Below are 18,616 nucleotides of genomic sequence, written 5' to 3' on the forward strand. Positions count from 1 at the left end.
AAGCCTGTCGGAGGCATGGTCGTTTTTTGTGGGTGCTTCAAACGGTCGATGCCGCCGGACTCTTTTTTTTTTTTTTTTTCGATATTGGAATACTAACGCTCTCGCGCTAATTTTCTTTTTCGAAAATAAACGTATTATTGGAAACGCAGTCGCGCGTTACTTTTTTCTTTTTCCCACACCGGGGAGATCCAGCTGCGTCGCAGCGTTCAAACACCCAACAGTCACCAAATCCCACAACCCTTCGAATTAGAGCCTCTGGGTGTGCGTTTACTGGGATCAACTACTCATGGCCAATCGCATGCAAAGCCAGTCGCTGCAAGTCATTCACGAATTGCTCGCTCGTGGTTGGGCTAAGAGCAGGCCAAACGTTGAGCGAGGCGTCGCCTTCCGCAAGATACGAGGAAGTCGTCGACGTCAACACTTCACGACTGGTACTTCACGCCCACACCAGCGGCGTAAAAAGTGTTGCGGCTGCGCAGTGCAGTGCTCCAGACTGCGATCTCACGAATGTACGCTGCTGTCACGGCCCGTCAGCCATAGACATGCAAGCAGAGGGCTCATGATCGCAGCTTCCACTGAACAAGGTTAAAATTATTGCAGAGTGTAAATTTCGCAACATCAGGCAGAAAATATCGTAAATTATTATGTTTCACTGCCTGCACGCGAAAACAAGCTTTTAACTGTCGCAGACAAGCACGATCTGCACGCTTAACGAGGGTTTCCCAGGGTGTGTTAGCGAAGACATACCAGCGTAGACCAGCAAAGAATCATGCAAATTGCACATCGCCATGAGGCCTCTGGCATAGCAATACAGTTACCGCACCAGCGGTTGGCAACACCGCATTGCCGACTGAGCTACCGTACCCCGGGATATGGTTTGGCAATACGCTACCCCCTTTGGTCGCCAGTTCGCTTGGCTTGCTCAGCGGCCGGAAGCACGGCAACGTGCCACGACTGCTACGTGCGTCGCGACACAGCACGCATAGTGCGTCACCGCTTTGCCAGCCGCTATAGAAACAGATAGCCACGAGGGTACTTACGAACTTTCCTCCTCCGCGCTCCACGTGTCGCTGCAGGAAACGAGTGAAGAACGTCGCCTTTACTACTTAGGTACTCACCGTATACATTTAAGCAATCAAGCTTGCGCGCAAAAAATAAATAAATAAATAAAAAATAATAAAAAAAGGTGGACAAGAAAATGACAAGCGCAGCGTATGCGCCTTTCAGTACGTCATTTTATTGAGTGAGCATGTAAAAGCACCAGTACAATTAAAACGAAAGATGTGCATGAACAAAATGCAACACTGTTCACTTGCTAGCATTCAACGCATTTCACGCGCATTCCATTCCGACGTCGGCATAGGTGGAAAGTCCACTGGCTTATGGAGCGTTGGACGGCGGAGCAGCAGCATTTCCGCCGCACCACCTCATTTTCCATTGCGTACACAGAAGGAAGGAAAACGTGGTCAGGGTCGTCACGGTGTGAAAATAAAAGCTATATTGAAAAGTGGAGGCATTTAATTGCTTGACTTAACCTGCCTCTTAAACCTTCATCATCGGCGCCGTGCAGCGGTAACTGGACCATCAATGGACGGACATCATCACCAAACGATGTAACATTACGTACACGCAGATGGTACTTCTAGCTTGTAACATACGCAGCATACGGCAGCATTAGTAATTTGACGAAAGGAAAAATAAGCATATATAGTATGCGAATGGGACAAGTCTGCCGCTAAACACGACCAATACTCTAACGTATGAAACGATGCTTACGAGTAGGAATAGCATAGGCCGAAAGCAGACTAATCTTGAATTTTGACTGCGTGGCATTCATGGTACGCAAGTTTTCACTTAACGTGCTTGCATAAAAGAGCTAACGCTCCGTTCTTAGTGCACTAGTCAGCGCAATGACTGATTGACGCTGGCCCGTTGGGCCACCCCGCCGCGTTGTTCCGGTGGCGAACGCCCAATGTTTCGCCGCATAGGTCAGAAATCTCCGTATCTGTGTGACGAAGAGTGCCGCGAGCTGTGACTTGTATAACTAGGACGTGCACTTCCCGGTTCTAAAACGCCGAAAAACATCCGCAGTCAATGTACACCGGGTGAGCTTTTTCTTGCCGTTTAGAAATTTGTATTTTGAAACCTCCAGGCAATACGTTGGTGTAGTCTTCCTTTAAATGTTGACACGCTGGCACAAAAATTTGATCGGTTGTTTTTCCTTAACTGCTACTGAACTGGCTTCAATCACCGAAATACACAGCTCACGGTCATGCACTGTCAAACAATTTTTGTTTTGCGATTCCGGTTTCCCCTTGAAAATACCGGGAAACTATACCTATCGCGACAATAAAAAGAGCGAGAGAGGAGGGGCGCCACAGCACAGGGCTCCGAATGGGGTTGAGCCCACCCCGATCGTGCCTACGGCCTCGAGCTTTCTATAGAACCGCTAGCTGTCCCTTTTTCGCACAAGTATGGCGCATGCGCACACAGAGAGGGTGACAAGGCAGAGGTTTGGGTTGCTCTTTAGGCGTCTCAAAGCGACTCAGGCTACGAGGGAAGCCGTAGTAAAGGGATAGTTTCAACCACCTGGGATTCTTGAACATGCACCGATGTCATTCAGTAAACGGGCGCCTCCATCGAAAAGCGGCCGGGGATCGATCTCGCGTTAATAAGTTGCGTTAATAAGTTCGGCAGACGAACAGCCTCACCACTGACCCTGCGCTGCGAGGCTCGAGATAAATATATTGGTTGTTTGTCTCAAAACCAATGGTTGGAGTATTAGCCAACTCGAGACCATCCTATCAACTGCTGGCTGTGCTCTGCTACTACCATGGTTGAGGTAATGCTGCTGAATTGCATACGCCAGCAACATACGGATGACTACCGTCGTGCATGAGCCACAGCCACGAAGCATCATCCAGTGCACACTGAAGGAGTTCCGGAAAACCGGCCAGCCGAAACCTCGCGGGTCACCGAGACTACCAAAGCAATGGATGCCAACCCAAGGCGGACATCACTATATGCATACTTAGTTAATGACTAAGAGCAAATGACCTCAAACAATTTAGGAGGAAGACACTAGGCCAGTCGGCTGCTCTAAGAAAAAAAAACAAGAAAAAAGAAAACGGTCACACTTTCACTCAAGACTCGACGCGGGACATTGGATAATAGTGGTTTCACACACAGCCCAAATAATAAAAAATTAGACCGGTGCCTGCGAAAACAAGAAAGCTGCAGCCCATGTAGACACACCATGTCATAGCCATGCCTAAAGCCTGGCGCCGGTGTGTGAGCGCGAAAAGATCAAATGGGGACGACGGGAGCGCTGCTTTGAAAGTTCCATCCCATGGAACAGGCACGTGTGGTGCACACGCTCTCCAAATGCGGCAGAGACATGCCACAGGAGGCCTTGTTTACGCGAGCCGCAATATTGCGGATCCTGTCTGAGAATTTGCGCTGCGTTGGCCCGGCGAGGACAGCTGCGCCAACCCGTGTATCGATCCGGGCCAGCACACTGGGACAGGCGGATGTTCGGCCATGGGAAAGCGAAGCTGCACAGACAAACTGCGCTTTCTTTGTTGTGCGCTGTTATCGGCCGGCTCGCGATAGCACGCCCTGATCGACGGTCAGCCCTCGGGTCGCGGCGGCTGACGGGGAAGTGCGCCCCTGTCGCGCCGGGCGTCCCTGCTGCGCGGCCACACTCGCCAATCGATTGTGGCTCAAGAAGGAGTCATCGCGTCTCAGGCAGCTGCCAGGACCGGTCGCCATGGCAACCTGACGTCAGAAGCGCGCCTCCTGGCACCCTGGCCTCCAGCGGCCAGCCGAGAGCCTCCACGCGAGCAGATCCCATCCTTCCGCAAACTGGTTTCCTGCTCGGGCTGCGGCCGGCAGACCCGGAGCCGCTTTCCAGCTCATCACGCTGGGGACGGCCACTCGACGCCGCCGCTCTGATCATGACGCAGTGAACGGCCACGCCAACGGCCCATTTGATGTGCGACACAAAATGCAATAACGCTCGATTAGTCGGCTACCACCCGCAATATTCCCGTAACCTGTAGGTGGGAATCGAACATGAAGGCCGACTGTTGGCCTCAAGGCATGGCGCGGAACGCATCAAGAAAAAACAACTTCATCCCAGGGCCCCTGCCTGCAAGACTTTTTTGTCCGGTATACTTGCTTTAATACAAGTTTTACTTGGTAACAAATAAGGATTGTACCCACCAGAGCGTCGTACAGAGCAGTGTTGTTGTTAACGGGCGCAGGCGTTAGGACTTGAATAAACGACAACCGCTAGAAGATGCGACGCGCCTGCCGCATACGACGGCATATGTAGTACCGCTGAGCTTTTCGAGGAACAGCGGAAGTGCATGTGCGATAAACAAGAGCGATAAACAAGGGCCACTTGCGAGTGACTGGCCACGAGCGTGCGCGACACTAAGTACGCACACTCGCCCTTTCACTCCGACTTCCTAAGCAGGCAGCATTCCTGAAATCAGGTGGCTGCTTATCCTAAGGCCATGGGTTCGACCGCGACGGGTGTATTTCGACGGGAGTACAAAAACACCCTATGCTACGACGCTATGTGAGCCCCCGCTAGCCTATATTCCCCTGCAGTTACAGCGTCACTCAAACTTCATGTATCACAATTTAATGGGGCCATCACGAAGTGTGGCTTTTGTGTGAAAGCGATACTGTGGCTCGATCGTGCAAATCAATGCTTCGGTCTGCGGCTGTCGATACGATTTCAACGTCATCGCGATGGGTAATGCCAACCCCAATCTGATTCTCCGGCAAAAAGAGAAAAAAAAAAGCCCGAATTTGAAAAGACTTGACAGGCGGTCGCACAATACAGATATTCGCATCGCCATCCCGCCATCTCCAGCCGTTCAGCGCGACAGCAGCGTGCCTGTGGCGGCTTTTTTCTTCCTCCATGGTGGCGGCAGACGAAAGGCCGGGCGCCGATTGCAGGCGAGCAGAGCCGCGCTGTAAATATGGCGGCGGCTTCCTCCCCGAGGCCAGGTGGGAGGCCGCAGCAGATCATCTGGCTCAAGGACGCCGCCTGCTTCCTCTTTCGAGCAGTTGGCCCCGGCTGGACAGCCACGCGGCGGCGGCCGCAGCTATCGACCGGGGGGAGGGGGGTGCTCTCCGAGGGAGCCGTGACAAGCGAAGCCAGTAAAGCCACCTAAACAGATGCAGTTTTTGGAGCCCAAAGATCACACAGCATGCTACCTGTGACTGCAGTATTCGCAGTCTGCATGAGCGGTTTAGCAGGCAACGATATACAAGCCAAACTTTCGAGCAGAGAGAGAGAATAAGCGGACGCAGGCATCGCCGCAAGTAACACGCACCAATTCGAACGCCGTTGTTCCAAAAAAGCTAGTTAGCCGGCCTATACGCTCGCTGCAATCACAATGACACTAATTAACAAAGCCGCTGTCCTGCGTACGGTAATTAACCATCCCCACGCTCTTTCCGTTAAGAAAATTTAGGATGACAAAGTGGAAGCTTATGCCAGCTGGTGCGATCTAATCGGTACAACGAAAAAAGAAAAAAAAAAAAACGTGGACGTAAAAGGAGCCACCTTCGCGCGAACATTTCCGAAACAAAAGCCGAGTACGCATCTCCCACGACCCTATAATCACTCCCATGAGAAAGGGCCATAAGACTTCCCACTAAAGCAAATTTGCGTCAAGTGGCCACCAAAGGTTTCTGCCACGCGCAGCTGAAGCACACACAAGCACAAATAAAATCTAAGGGCTGCCTCAAAGAAGGATCCGCTCAATAACTAGCCTCGGAATGCCAGCGGAACCCAGAAAATCGCAACGCACCGAGCGTGTGTGAAAGGGCAACGTGTCTCGCCTGGCGCACGATCGAAGCCGCACGGGGTGCATCGAACAATGGCAGCCCCGGCCGGGCCGATTCTGAGATCGTGCTCGTCGCAAGTGCCGCTGGTGGATCCGATCCATTTAGAAACGGACGAGCGCGTGTCGCTGCAGCTGCGCGACATTTGCGGGCGCCTTGCATGGTGACCTGCGGAGCCGCTCCCGTACGGGCGCCAACGCTGTTGCCGGGCGGCTCGGAAAAACGGGCCGCCCGCAGGCATGGCGCACAACACTGCCGCCATGCTACTGCATTAGTCGTCAGTCCCATAAAAACAGGGGCGGCATCTTGCTCCTGATAAGATAGCCGCCCATCTGCACCCACCGGGCCGGGGCTCTCCGAAAGCGCCCGAGTAATGCAGGAAATATCCTTCCGCTCACTGTGGCCCTTCAAGCTCACGAAAAACATGAACCCTTTGAACCCGGATAATGCGAATGACAATGAAGAAAGCACTTCACGCTTGCAGACAACTAATCTAGGAAAAAAAAGAACGTCGGACGAGACGGGTTGGGTGCGATATTCAAACGGTACCAAAGCTGACGCTGTACAGTACAATGCAGGCAAGTGAGAGTTGGAATGGAGGACAAATAACGACAAAATTTCTTGGCGGCTTTCCTACCGAGGGAGAAGCGCCCAGGGGCTGAAAATAAACGGCGGCTAGAGCAGGGTACAGGGGCGAAAAGCTTGTTACCCTGGAGGGGCACGTTAGTAATCCGCAGTAATGCACAGCGCAGAAATAATATCGCACACGAAATTGCGAAATGCCTCGACTATCGTTGCAGGAACTGCGAACTGGGCGTGAAGAGGCGGGCGTGCCACCCTAAAAACTAAGCTAGAATTACGCGTGCCCAAAATTTTATTTTGCTTCATGAGCATGCAGTGCACACGGATGATATGCGCACGAATTTCTGTAGCCTTCAAAATAAACTTCTTTATTCCTCCTTCTCGCGTACGATTTCTTCTATTCCCTATTTTGGGCATGAGTAATGCAAATAAGGAATATCTATAGTTTTTGTCCCCTCCAGATAAGCGTTGGGTGATGCGCGTAAAATGTTTCGTGCAAAGCAGTTTATTGCGCATGCCCCCGACCATTCTTGCGGTGGATGTAATTCTCTTGGCTCGGGGACATGCCACATTGTGTACTGGTACACTTGCAAGTACACGTGCAAGTATAAACTCTCTCTTTGCGAAGCCACTGACAGGCATAAGACGTCCAACGTACTTGATTATGATTCTTCAATTATACGCCAAATGCGACTAATCAAAGAGCGCCGGGGCAAATTTGTAATGCACCTTGACAAGCACATCGAGTGCTCTCGAAATCCACCATGTCCGAACAGCCGTATACGTACTGGTCGCGGCAACAAAAACTTGAGCAAAACACAAAACATCTGAGAAATTGGCCTCCACAATTAAGCAGCGGTGGGAGGCAAAAAAGAAAATAAAGTGTGTGGGGGAGGGGGGGGGGGGGGGGTGCAGTTCCAAAGATTTCAATTTTGGACTTCCCCATTCTGTTAAACAACTTATTTTGGCAAACAGTAAAATACATAACCCCGAGCTCTCCGTTCTGATTCATAAACGCACAGGCTGCAGTCTCAATTATACGCACACGGTGGAAGAAATTAGTTTCTCACGTTCGAAATCGAAGACCAGGTAAGATAGCACGGCAATGACGTCGGAGCATATACTAACACCAATATAACTAAAGTTGCCGCCAACTCAGCGGCCCAACTTTAATGTACGACCATAAACTTCAGGCGGATTTTTTCCGATTAGACAAGCGCTTTGAGGCGGATTTCAGCACCATTAGACAAGTACTCCATAAGCAAAGTAAGCTTCTAAGTTCTACGCGCCTAACTGCTACAAATCGCATTAAACTACACACGATTATCGAGAACTCTTCCTCTAGCAGCGACCCCCCCCCCCCCCCCCCCCCCTGACCTGATTTAGTCAATAAATTTGTCTCCTCCTCCTCCTCTCGAGACCTCTGTTAATCATTCACGTTCAAATGAATCAAGGTCACTATAAGTTGACAAATAATCGCAATGATATGTTCATTGTACCACTACATCAAAATAATTACCTTCAACAAGACCGTACAATCAACAATCATTAATGAAATGACGCACTCCAGGTAGCCCAGACAGCATGGAAATGAATAGCAACATAAATTTGCAGGAATGTTAGCTTGCTCTCGAGGTATTCGGTGTATATATCTGTAGCATTTTATTTTATTTTCTTTTTAGGAGCCTTTTGTACACTACATACAACCGCCAGTTTGCTCGCACGTACCACACCTCATTGCCTTCAGGGAACTCTGCAATGACTACACTGTCCGGGGTCAGAGCTGATATACACAGGTCGCTGTTATTGACCACTGACCAAAACGCAAGGAAACACGCATCAAGCGTCAAAACAGGCTACGCGAGCGCGAAAGTATAACGGAGACGGACAGACGAATGCAGACACCCACGTCTGGCAGAGCCTCATGCGGAGCAGCCACAAGCAGCAGGGCTGACCAGGAGAAGCATCACGTGATCCTGCCAGAGCTACCAGAGCGGCAGCGCAGAGCGGAGCGAGGCCAGGCCCTCAGCGATCCTCCGACAGGTCGCTGCAAGCGATATCCACGCTTGCACTGCGGAGGTTCGCTTACTCGACATCAAGAATACGCACAACGTACAACTGGCTCAAAAACAACAAGAACCGCGCGGTCATCCGTTCTCCGCTGGAAGTGCCGAAGACTCATGCACTGTTGGCAAAGGCCAACATGGCGCCTCAGGCCTTGTCTGGCCAGCTACAAAGTGACGCCGCCGCTCGCATTGACGCCGGAATCAGGTGAGCGGTGCTTTTTACTATTAACGCACGGTTCAGAACTCAAGTGGGCGCTACGTAGAGCGACCGTCAGTTCGCATTTACGTGTAGCTGTGGTACCCACCAGTGCCGTGTACCAGAGGACGTCTACGTCTGTGCTCGTCCGATCTTTGCGCTGGACGGGGAACCATGTTGGGAGGGCCGGCGAGGGATACCGACATACCATTCGGCCGCGGTCGAAGCACCGTGGCGTGTTGGTGCTTCGTGTATGCCCGTAGTCGAAGCATTGCACAATGTAGTCAGAAGCAAGGAGTTGAGCGGGGACACTTCGAAGCTGCAAATCCGCTTTGGTGCATCGGCGAAAAGAGCTTGATGCTGTAGCAGGCAACACTGAGCGCGGTACTTTGTTTTTCTTTGTTTTTTGTTTCATATTGTCGCTTGCGGCGATGGCGATCCGCCGGGGGTGGTCGGAAGCAGCTCTTAGCGTCGGTCAGCGCTAGTAGACAACGTTGATCTGTGGAAGCATGTTCGGTACACTTAAATAATGTGCTGTCAATGCGGCAGGCATTTGCAAGCGCGTGCTGGAGCACGTTCAGTGACTTTTCTGCATATGGTAACGCGGTACGAAGCGGCTTCAGCGAGTGCATGTTCTGTCCGCGTCCGGATGGTCCAAGCGCGGCTTGCGTCCATGACCACACCGCGGAGACCGGTGAACTGTACCGCTCCCGTGCAAAAAAGTACCGCACGGCCACTGCCCGCTGCACAGCGGTGCTCATGAAGCAGTAGGTTGATTCTCTGATAAGATAACTTTGCGCACCTTGTGACCTGATGTGGAATATTTCGAGCAGTGGACGCCTCCATGCGAAAAAATTAAATTGTGAACTACATGTTCTGATCTTTTTTTCTATTTTCAGCCCAGATTCAAGATTTACTGGATCATGGAGCTCATCTTGAGATAAGTTGTAAGTCTCAGCATTGGAAAAGGTTGACTTGTGCCTGACATGCATGGTGTCCTTACAGCGTTACAGAACTCATCTTGCTGGCTGTTCTATCGTGAAGTGCAAGCCTGGCTGTGCCGGCAGTAAAGTTGACTGCTTTGTCCTATGTTGCTGTGGTTGGAGACAGGACAGCAAGCGACATGAAGCCTGGATTCCTCACTATGCCTAGTTATAGGTGTGAAAGCTGCACATTTGTTGGCAAGAACAGAAAACACCTAGCGAACCATGTAGCCTTAAACCACAGCACCCGTGTGTATAGGTGCAGCCTTTGCGCATTTGTGACTCGCTACCAGGCAAACTTTTACCGGCACAGACGGAGTATCCACAAGCTTAATAGTGCCAATGTATGTGAAATGTGCGGCCAGTTGTGTGACAACCAAGATGAGCTTGTAGCGCATACCTCTAATGAACACCCACAGTTCTTGGATGTTCTTTTGAGAAAGCTGGAAGCCAAGAGAGTGCGCTATGCAAAGTATACTGCAAGAATGAACATGGAAGATGGAGACACTGCCCATGCAGCTGCAGAAAAAGTATTTGCAAAGACCATTGAACCAGAATTGGCCACTGGTGAAATTAGTGACCAGATTCATCTGGAAAATGGTGTTCCTGAAGCGCGGAATGAAGGTGCTGAACAGTCAAAGAAGAGGCCTCGTGAGAGCTCACCACCTGTATCCAACAAAAAAGGACGTACTGGACGGCGCACCTACACCTGTGCTGAATGTGACCTGGTAACCAAATGGCCTCGAGAATTTCTGAGCCATAGGCGAGATGTTCATGGGGATCGCATTAGCATTCATGAATGCCCTTTCTGTGAGTATGCTTCTAAACAGCCACAGAAACTACAGCGGCATTGCAATATTGTCCACAAGGAAGAGATGTATGGTGAAAAGCCGCGGCATTTGGTCAAAACAGCATCATCTGCAGCATCATCAGTCCCTTCTGGTGAAATCAGAGTGCACATTCAAGAGAAGGGGTTCAAGTGCAGTAGCTGTAACTTCCATGCCAAGAGCAAAGTTCATGTGGAAGAACATGAGAAGACTGTGCATCTGAAACGGCGGTTCTATCGTTGCCAGCAGTGTGGCTATGTATGCCATGAAAAAGGTCGTTACACTCGCCATATGCGTTTTCACAGCTTACCGAAAATCAAATGCCAGTTTTGCAATTTCCAGACGTGCTACAAATGGAACATGGATCGCCACCTCAAGTACCACACTTCAGATGGCGAGTTCCGTTGCAACAAGTGCGGTTTCATGACCATGTCTCGCAAGAGCCTCACTGCTCACTGCTTGCACCACCACAATGAGCTTTTGAAGGATGCTACCGATAGTGAAGGAGAAAACACCGAGCGTGAAAATGTGGACGATGATGAAGGCAGACTCATGATTGACGAAGATGTTCCTGAGGACTCTGCTGCACAACCACCGCTGAAAATGACTCTGAAGCGAACTGGAGAAATCGCTGTGGTAGAAAGCAGTGAAGGGGCAATGCGGAAATGTCAGTATTGTCCTCAGCAAGTCTTGTGGCCGTCAGAACTTAAACGACACGAGGCAACTCATTTTAAAATGAACAAGAAGCATGGGTGCCCACTTTGTCACATTCGTTTTGACCAACTTGATCACCTTGAGCAGCATGTAATGCTAGACCACCAAGAAGAGCCGAGTGAAAAGAGCAGTAGTGATACCACAGCTACTGGGACAACAAGTGCACCAATCATCATAGAGCTGGGCAAAACTGATGATTCAGCTTCCCGAGCCAATTATTCTGGCTCTACTCAAGCACTTGACATTTCTATCAAGAGCAAGCAGCCCATGCATGTTTGCCAACAGTGTGGCTATACCACACGATGGATTTCGGAACTGAGGAAGCACGAGTTAATCCATGGAAACTTGAAGCCCTTCAAGTGCACCTACTGTTCCTACACAAGTCGTTGGAAAGGTGACATGACACGCCATGTTTTCCGAATGCACAAGGAGAACACTGGCGCAGTTGACACAGGTCTCAGTGAGGATGCAGAAAATGCAAAGTCCAGCTATGTCCTTCGGTTCTTACTGTCGCAGCCTAAAAATGCTGATCATGATTATGAATCTAAGGCTGCAGAATCATCCCCAACCAAGGATGGTGGGGCATTGACTGGGAAGTTTCTTGGAAAGCCTTCTGAAAGTCAGTGTTCATACCAAGTTCCTGTAGGAGTGCCCAGGATTGTTCAGAAGTACAAGTGTCCACAGTGTTCATTTCTGACCCGTACAGCATCACGGTTTCATGTCCACATGATACAGCACCTAAACAAGCGACCGTTCATGTGCTCAATTTGTAGCTACCGCTCGAATTGGCAGTGGGATGTTAACAAGCACATCAAAAGCAAGTCTGGCAATGATCCAAAACACAAGAAAGCTGAGCTGATAGTCATGGATGAAACTGGCTTCAAGAATTACGCAAAGTACAAGATTCATCTGGTGGATGTAGAGGAATCCTCAAAAGGTGACAAAGTTCTTCAGCCTATGCAGCCTTCCAAGCTGAGTCAAGAAGAGGAAGTGCAACTGATTCGTCCTGATGAGACTGAGAACATAGTGGTGACACCTGATATACTGTATGGAGACCAAGATTACCAGGATGACTTGGGAGCCCCTGTACCCGAAACAAGTGCTAGCCAGCAAGTTCTATATTGTGGCCACTGCAGTTTCAATCATACTGAGCGCAAAGCAGTTCTTTCACATTTGGGCTCGCATGCATCAGTGAAACCTTATCGTTGCCGTCTTTGCAACTTTGTTTCAAAGTGGTACCATATTGTCCTGATGCATGTACGACATCGACATAACACAGGCCCAAAACACATAGAAAGCAATGTATCTTTTGTAGAGCAGGGCAACACATTTCGCTTGAGAGAAGAAGAGGAACCTGCTTTACCTCCTGCACCACAGAATGCAGAGCCAAAGATTTTCAAGTGCAACACGTGTCCATACCGATGCTCAAAGGTGTGCCACATGGAGTTTCACATGAAGCAGCATGTGCCTAAAGAAGGGGCCATTTACAAGTGCAAGTATTGCCCTTACTATGCCAATGTCAAGAAGACTTTGTCCCGTCACATGAAACTGCACAAAGAAGAGCAACAAGCAGCCCTTCCTTGTGTGAAGACAGACATGAAGAAACATGCTTGTGAACATTGTCCATACACCTCCGACAATAAGACGCAGTACCTGTACCACAAGCAGTTCCACCGGCCCAACAAGAATGCTCCTCATAAATGTACCCACTGCAATTATTGGTCTACCCACAGCCACCTGATGGCGCAGCACCAAAAGATACACCGATCTGCAGATGGGAGGCTGCTAGACGGAGGAATGCTATGCGGTGGTGGAATCCAGACGACGACAACTCTGGTCAACGGCACTGCCCACCGCATGTTCAAGTGTCGATTCTGTCCCCTGACCAACAAGCGCAGGGCTAACGTAAAGATTCATGAGCGCATGCACACTGCATCCAGGGGTGCCAAATTCCAGTGTGTTCTTTGCAGCTACCGATGCAACAACACCGGAGTTCTTGCTAGCCACATGAAGCTTCACAAAGCTGATAATCCATCACTGGATTTGCATCGTATGAAGACCTTTTGTGAAAATCTTAATGCACTGCCTCCCAGGCCAGCAGTTGCCAAAAAAAGTGTTCCCGAGTCAGCAGCTGCAGCTGCACAAAGGTCTGAGATCTCGGCATTAAAGGACAAGCTAAAGTCACCTTCACGCAAGAAGATATTCAGCTACTTTTGTGACAAATGCCCAGCTATGTTCAAGAGTCACACTGACTTGGACACGCACAGGACGTACCATAATTCTGCTCACCTCTATCCATGTCACCTGTGTGACTACAGAGCCAGACACAAGCCTCATCTGCACAAGCACCTTCTTGTCCATACACCAGAGTATGCTGAACGGCAGAATGGCTTTACGCTAGCCGAGATTCGCAGCCAAGATCGCAGCCAGCAGCCAGAGGCTGCCACCCCTCCTGCAGCTCCAGCTGCTGCTGATCAGATGCTGCTTCTGGAAAAAGCCGAGACGCGTGCCTTTGTAGATGCTGGCTCTCAGAGCATGGGAGTCCAGTTGCACCGCTGCACTCGCTGCCCTGCAGCTTTCCAGAAGGCAACAACACTGGATTATCACATAAGTCTGCATGGTAGCACGGGCGTCTATGCCTGCCACTTCTGCAACTACGCGGCCAACAGTGCAGCCAATGTGAGCGCGCACACACACCTTCACTACCGAGGTGCACTGAAGCAGAAACAACCTCCCAAGATGTTTCGCTGTGACAAATGCCCTGCATCTTTTTCAAAGTACAATCGCTTTGAGAGCCACCTTACCCTCCATGGACGCAATGAACGATTTCGTTGTTCACACTGTGACTACTCTGTCAAGTTTGCAGCAAATCTTGTTAAGCACCGTAAGCTCCATGAAGTTCTTGTGCCCGAGTCTAAGCAGCCGAAAGCAGAGCCTCCTGCATCATCACTCACGGTTACTAGCACTCCCCAGCAACCTGAAAATGGCACTGAGCCAAGTACTGCTGTGCCTTTTTCAGACAGTGGACCGACGACTGCCACACCAGCTGTTGCTGAAGAAAAGCGTGTATATATCTGCAGCAAATGCCCATACGCATTCCATCGACGCGAGACTGTTGTGAACCATCTTCAGCGCCACAGTACTTCAGAAGGGCTGTGCTGTACTTTTTGCGACTACAGATCAGTACACATGTCAACTTTGCGAGACCATACAAGGTGTCATTTTCAGCCAATGCGTCACTACAAGCCACAGGCATATATGAAATGCGATTCGTTGGAGATTTGGAGTACTGCCAGTGACGGCACCAGGACACTGGTGTTTCGAGATGATGGAGACGAAAAGTATTTCCCAAAACTTGATGACTGTGATGATGCTGGTGAGGATGATGCATTATCGAGCCCCGCTTCCACTCCTGCCTCTTCTGGATCATCAACTTCAGCATCAACGGCGTCCAGCTCTCCTCAGCTACACTTGGACAGTAAAGATCTTGAGCCTGCACTATTGAAGCCTGTAAAGCGCGACACAGATGATGTGGTTTTAGCAAGCAAGGAAACACTTGAGGAATTAGTAAGCAATGTTGTTGTGCTCAACGATGAAAAGGAAGAAATGCCTCCTGGTTGCAAGACGCAGGTGGTCAATATTGTAGTTTTGGATGGAGCCAAGCAATTGAGTGAGGTCGGAGGGGAAGTTGCACAAACAGAACCGAAGTCTGAAAGTGAAACTGACTTTAAGGAAAATGGAGAGAGTGCACAGGACTTGTTCAACCGTATTTGCCATCCTGATGCCATGGAATATGAAGATTTGGAAGACGAAAAAGAGGTGTATTGTGAAACACTCAGTGAAGATCCTGATGTTGCTGATGAGGTTGAATGTGAAACTGTGGAGGAGGATTCTATGGAGTCCGAAGCACTTGTAGCAGGCACTGACCCCTTGTTGAAAGCTCCTAATAAGGGCACTGAATTTTTAGATATCACCGAAACAGCTGATTGTGAAGTGTCTGCAGAGTGCAAGGACATGTTTCTGCACAGTGTGGAGTGTGAAAGTGAGCATATTCCCGACGTTGTCATTGATAAAAGCCTGACGGAAGTAATGGAAACGCACATAGCTTCTGAAAGTGATATTTCTTCTGAGGTAAAGACATTTGAAGAAAGCAAGCCTGCATGCGCAAGGACAGATTCAGAGGATTGTCCTTTGGTAACAACTCCCAATAACAGCTCATGTATTGGTCAAAAAGAAGCAGTCGTGTCAAATTTGGCCAATAATTTTGAGCTCAAGGATAGTGATGTTGAGGTTTCAGGGTACAATTTAGAGCCCGACACATGTAACAGACGCGAAACACAGAATGCAAGTGACAATTTCATTGAACCTAGCACTCTGCAAAGCAGCTCTGGTTGCAATTACGTGCCAGTAAGCGAAGGTGTTATCAGCATAACTGTTTGTAAAAGCAGTGAAGATTCTTCCACAGCTGAAAATGATTGCACTGAGGATGGAGGAGGTACTCAAGTACTGCATAATATGTCATCAAGCCTGGGTATTGGTGCAGATTGTGAAAGAGAAGCAGAAGCAATTGAAGTGGACAAGGCCAGCAAGTGCAGACCAGATCATGACTCTATACCTTGCATTGTGCCAGATGATGTAGTGGAGATTGAAATTGGTTCATCACTGCCCACCTATAAAGTGGACCCTGTTGGTGACACTGTACTTGTACCACAGGAAGTATTTGAAATGCAGTCCCCTACAGGGCTCCAGCGGAGCATACTGGTCCCAGAGCTAGACTAAGGATGAAGAATTATGCATTGATGGCGGAGGCAGTGCATGATGTGTCAGCAAGGGTGCTTCTACATCTGATTTCACAGGCATGCCTGTTGAGGGTGTATATGTAGCCATGAAAGGAGAATTGTGAATATCTAAGGAATTTCTGTTAGTGTGCTAACTACCCTTTGTGTATTGTGGAGATTTATGTATGCTTTGTTACTAACTGTGTCTTTATTATTGGTAGGATTTGTTTTTTTAGCACATGAATATAGTGTGAATGTTTTTTGTGACGTTTTATTGTGGTGCAAACTCTTTGCTGCCTCTTATGCATGAGCACATTAAGTCCGTGTTCAGGAGCATTGTTTGGACATTTTATAGTTATGTTTAGCGGGATCGCATTATGTCGCACAATGTCAATTTGTGACAGTTATATATAGCATATATAGCATTATTTTTGCTTTTTTTTTTAATATGTGAAGAGTGTCTCTTTTGACACATTGAAGAAATGAAGAAAAGAACCTTTTACTGCAGTCTTATTTTAGACTTCTTCTCTGGCTGTACTCTTTATTATATTTATATTTCATTATTTTGCTTTATACACCTATTTTAGTGTTCATTCTTTATACATTTACAACTTTGTTTGTAGCTATTCAATGTGCCACATCTGTTTTAAGCAGATAAAGTCTCTTATTTACTCCAGTTCACTGTTATATTCAAAGTTGAATTGTATAGTCACATCTGTCAAATTTTGAATTGTACAGTAACCACTTCTTGATGCCTGTTAAAAATTTACTTCTGTATTGCTGGTTTGTTCATACTTAAATTGCACATAGTTTCAAGGTCTACTCTGTGTTCTAAATCATTTTGTGTTGAAAAGCTCACCCATGAAGGAAGCAAGCTCAGCCCTGCCAGACTAGTGGGCTGGTGTTGCACTCTGCTTGGTGGGAAAGAACAGAAGGTGCAAAGAGTTGTGCTCATTAAGGTAGCAGTGTTGACACAACTGGCTTGCTCCTCCAATGGCTAGGCTTGCCAACAACAGTGGCCTCCTATTTCTTGCGACATTAAACAATTTTGTACCAATATCAAATGTGTGACTGTCGAGAGCAGACCTCAATATGCAATTTGTGCAACAAGTTTGGGAGCGAACAAACTAGTGATATGGAGAACAGGATTTACAATAGGTGGCAAGATGATTTATCATGTAATACCAATTATCTTATTGTTTGTATATTCAGAGTGCTTCTTCACAGCGTTGTTTCATGCTTATTCATAAATGTGCCGTGTATGTAGAAGCTGAACTTGTTTTCCTATCCAAAACGAGACTTCTTAAAAAGCACAGTGCTGGACCATGGCTCAGCCATAACAAAATTGTCAACAGTGTAAGTGGAGACAGACCTTCAGCCTCTTGAGCTTGCAAGTTTTTTTTCTAGTCAAGTTCATATCTGGCATGTAGCAAGAACAGTGACATGAAACTTGTGGTTGTGGGTTAATGTGTGCACAGTGTTTATGTACCGAAAACATCCCATCTTCTGCCTTCATTCCCTTTTATTTATCGTGGCTATTTTGCCAGACCTGACTGTAATAGCTTCCTGTCTTTGTGTTGGTATCATAGGTTTACTGTCGTGCATGCACTGTGTATAGTTCTGCAGGCCTTGTGTAACAAGAGTGTACATGGGTATATGTGTGAAACAGAATTTCTCGTGGAAAACACATTTGTTTTTGTCAAAAGTTTTACCTCACTTGATTTTTGCTTGCATCTAATATGCGAAAAATGTAAGGAGCCGCATAATTGCTTATGTCACAAGCTCAGGTTGACAAAAATGTTTGTGCTGCAGAGCTTTGATTTGGTGGCAGAAGGGATCTTGCCACTTTCAAGGGCTCAATGTTTAATGGAAGCTGGTTAAACCAAATCTTCTGTGAGACCAAAAACCTTGTAGACAAGAATGTCATGATTGTGTGTTTAACAATTGATAATAAAGGCATCATTTCTTTTTATGCCACTTTGTGCAGAGTTCTGTACCTTGGTACATCGGCAGCTTGTAGAGAGCACATATTGCTGCCATGTCCTTGTGTGCTTGTTCAGAGTATTGCGCTACTGCCAACTCTGCTGCTGTTACTGCTTATTATTATAAATGGTTCGGTTTGGTTTAAGGTGCTTAATGTCCCATAGTGACTGGCTATGAGGGACGCCATAGTGGAGGGCTCTGGACATCAACCACCAAGGATTTCTTTCACAAGCGCCGAAATCTTGCAGTTCACGGGCACCTTGTGTTTTGCCCCATTTGAAATGTGGCTGCTATGGTCAGGATCGAACCCTAGTCTCCTGCTCGGAAGTTTTGGTACGATAACTACTGAGCCATTGTAGCAGGACTGCAGAAAACGGAAATGTAAGCAGTGCTGCATGCTTCCTTAGTAACATCCACATTTAGCTGTGGAAGGCACCGTGCAGTCTTTTTCACCATCAAAGTAACTGTTTCCATATTTCTTTGGCCTGACCGAAGTCATGCAATTGCAACAGTGTGCATTTACGTGCGAGAACAGATGCTGCAGCAATTTTCATGACTTGAATCTGGCAAGGAAGCCGAACTTCCTCGCGGCCGAAATATGCAGCAAGGATGGAACGGTATG

General features: G+C 48.3%; 1 protein-coding gene across 2 annotated transcripts; it reads left to right on the forward strand.

Moving 5' to 3' along the window:
* Window positions 1–8,167: 8,167 nt before the first annotated feature.
* LOC146205184 (uncharacterized) lies at window positions 8,168–17,985 on the forward strand. 2 transcript variants are annotated; one of them, XM_084589861.1, is made up of 3 exons: window positions 8,168–8,718; window positions 9,609–9,656; window positions 9,715–17,985. In XM_084589861.1, exon 3 carries the CDS (start codon window positions 9,833–9,835, stop codon window positions 16,010–16,012), a length of 6,180 nt encoding a protein of 2,059 aa, XP_084445987.1. In that variant the 5' UTR covers window positions 8,168–8,718; window positions 9,609–9,656; window positions 9,715–9,832; the 3' UTR covers window positions 16,013–17,985. The 2 variants fall into 2 exon arrangements, with proteins under 2 accessions (XP_084445987.1, XP_084445988.1); XM_084589862.1 differs by lacking the exon at window positions 8,168–8,718 and adding an exon at window positions 9,125–9,476.
* The last annotated feature ends 631 nt before the right edge of the window (window positions 17,986–18,616 follow it).

This window comes from Amblyomma maculatum, chromosome 1 (assembly GCF_055883805.1).
Source record: "Amblyomma maculatum isolate TAMU_Amacu chromosome 1, ASM5588380v1, whole genome shotgun sequence".
Classification (NCBI taxonomy): Eukaryota; Metazoa; Arthropoda; class Arachnida; order Ixodida; family Ixodidae; genus Amblyomma; species Amblyomma maculatum.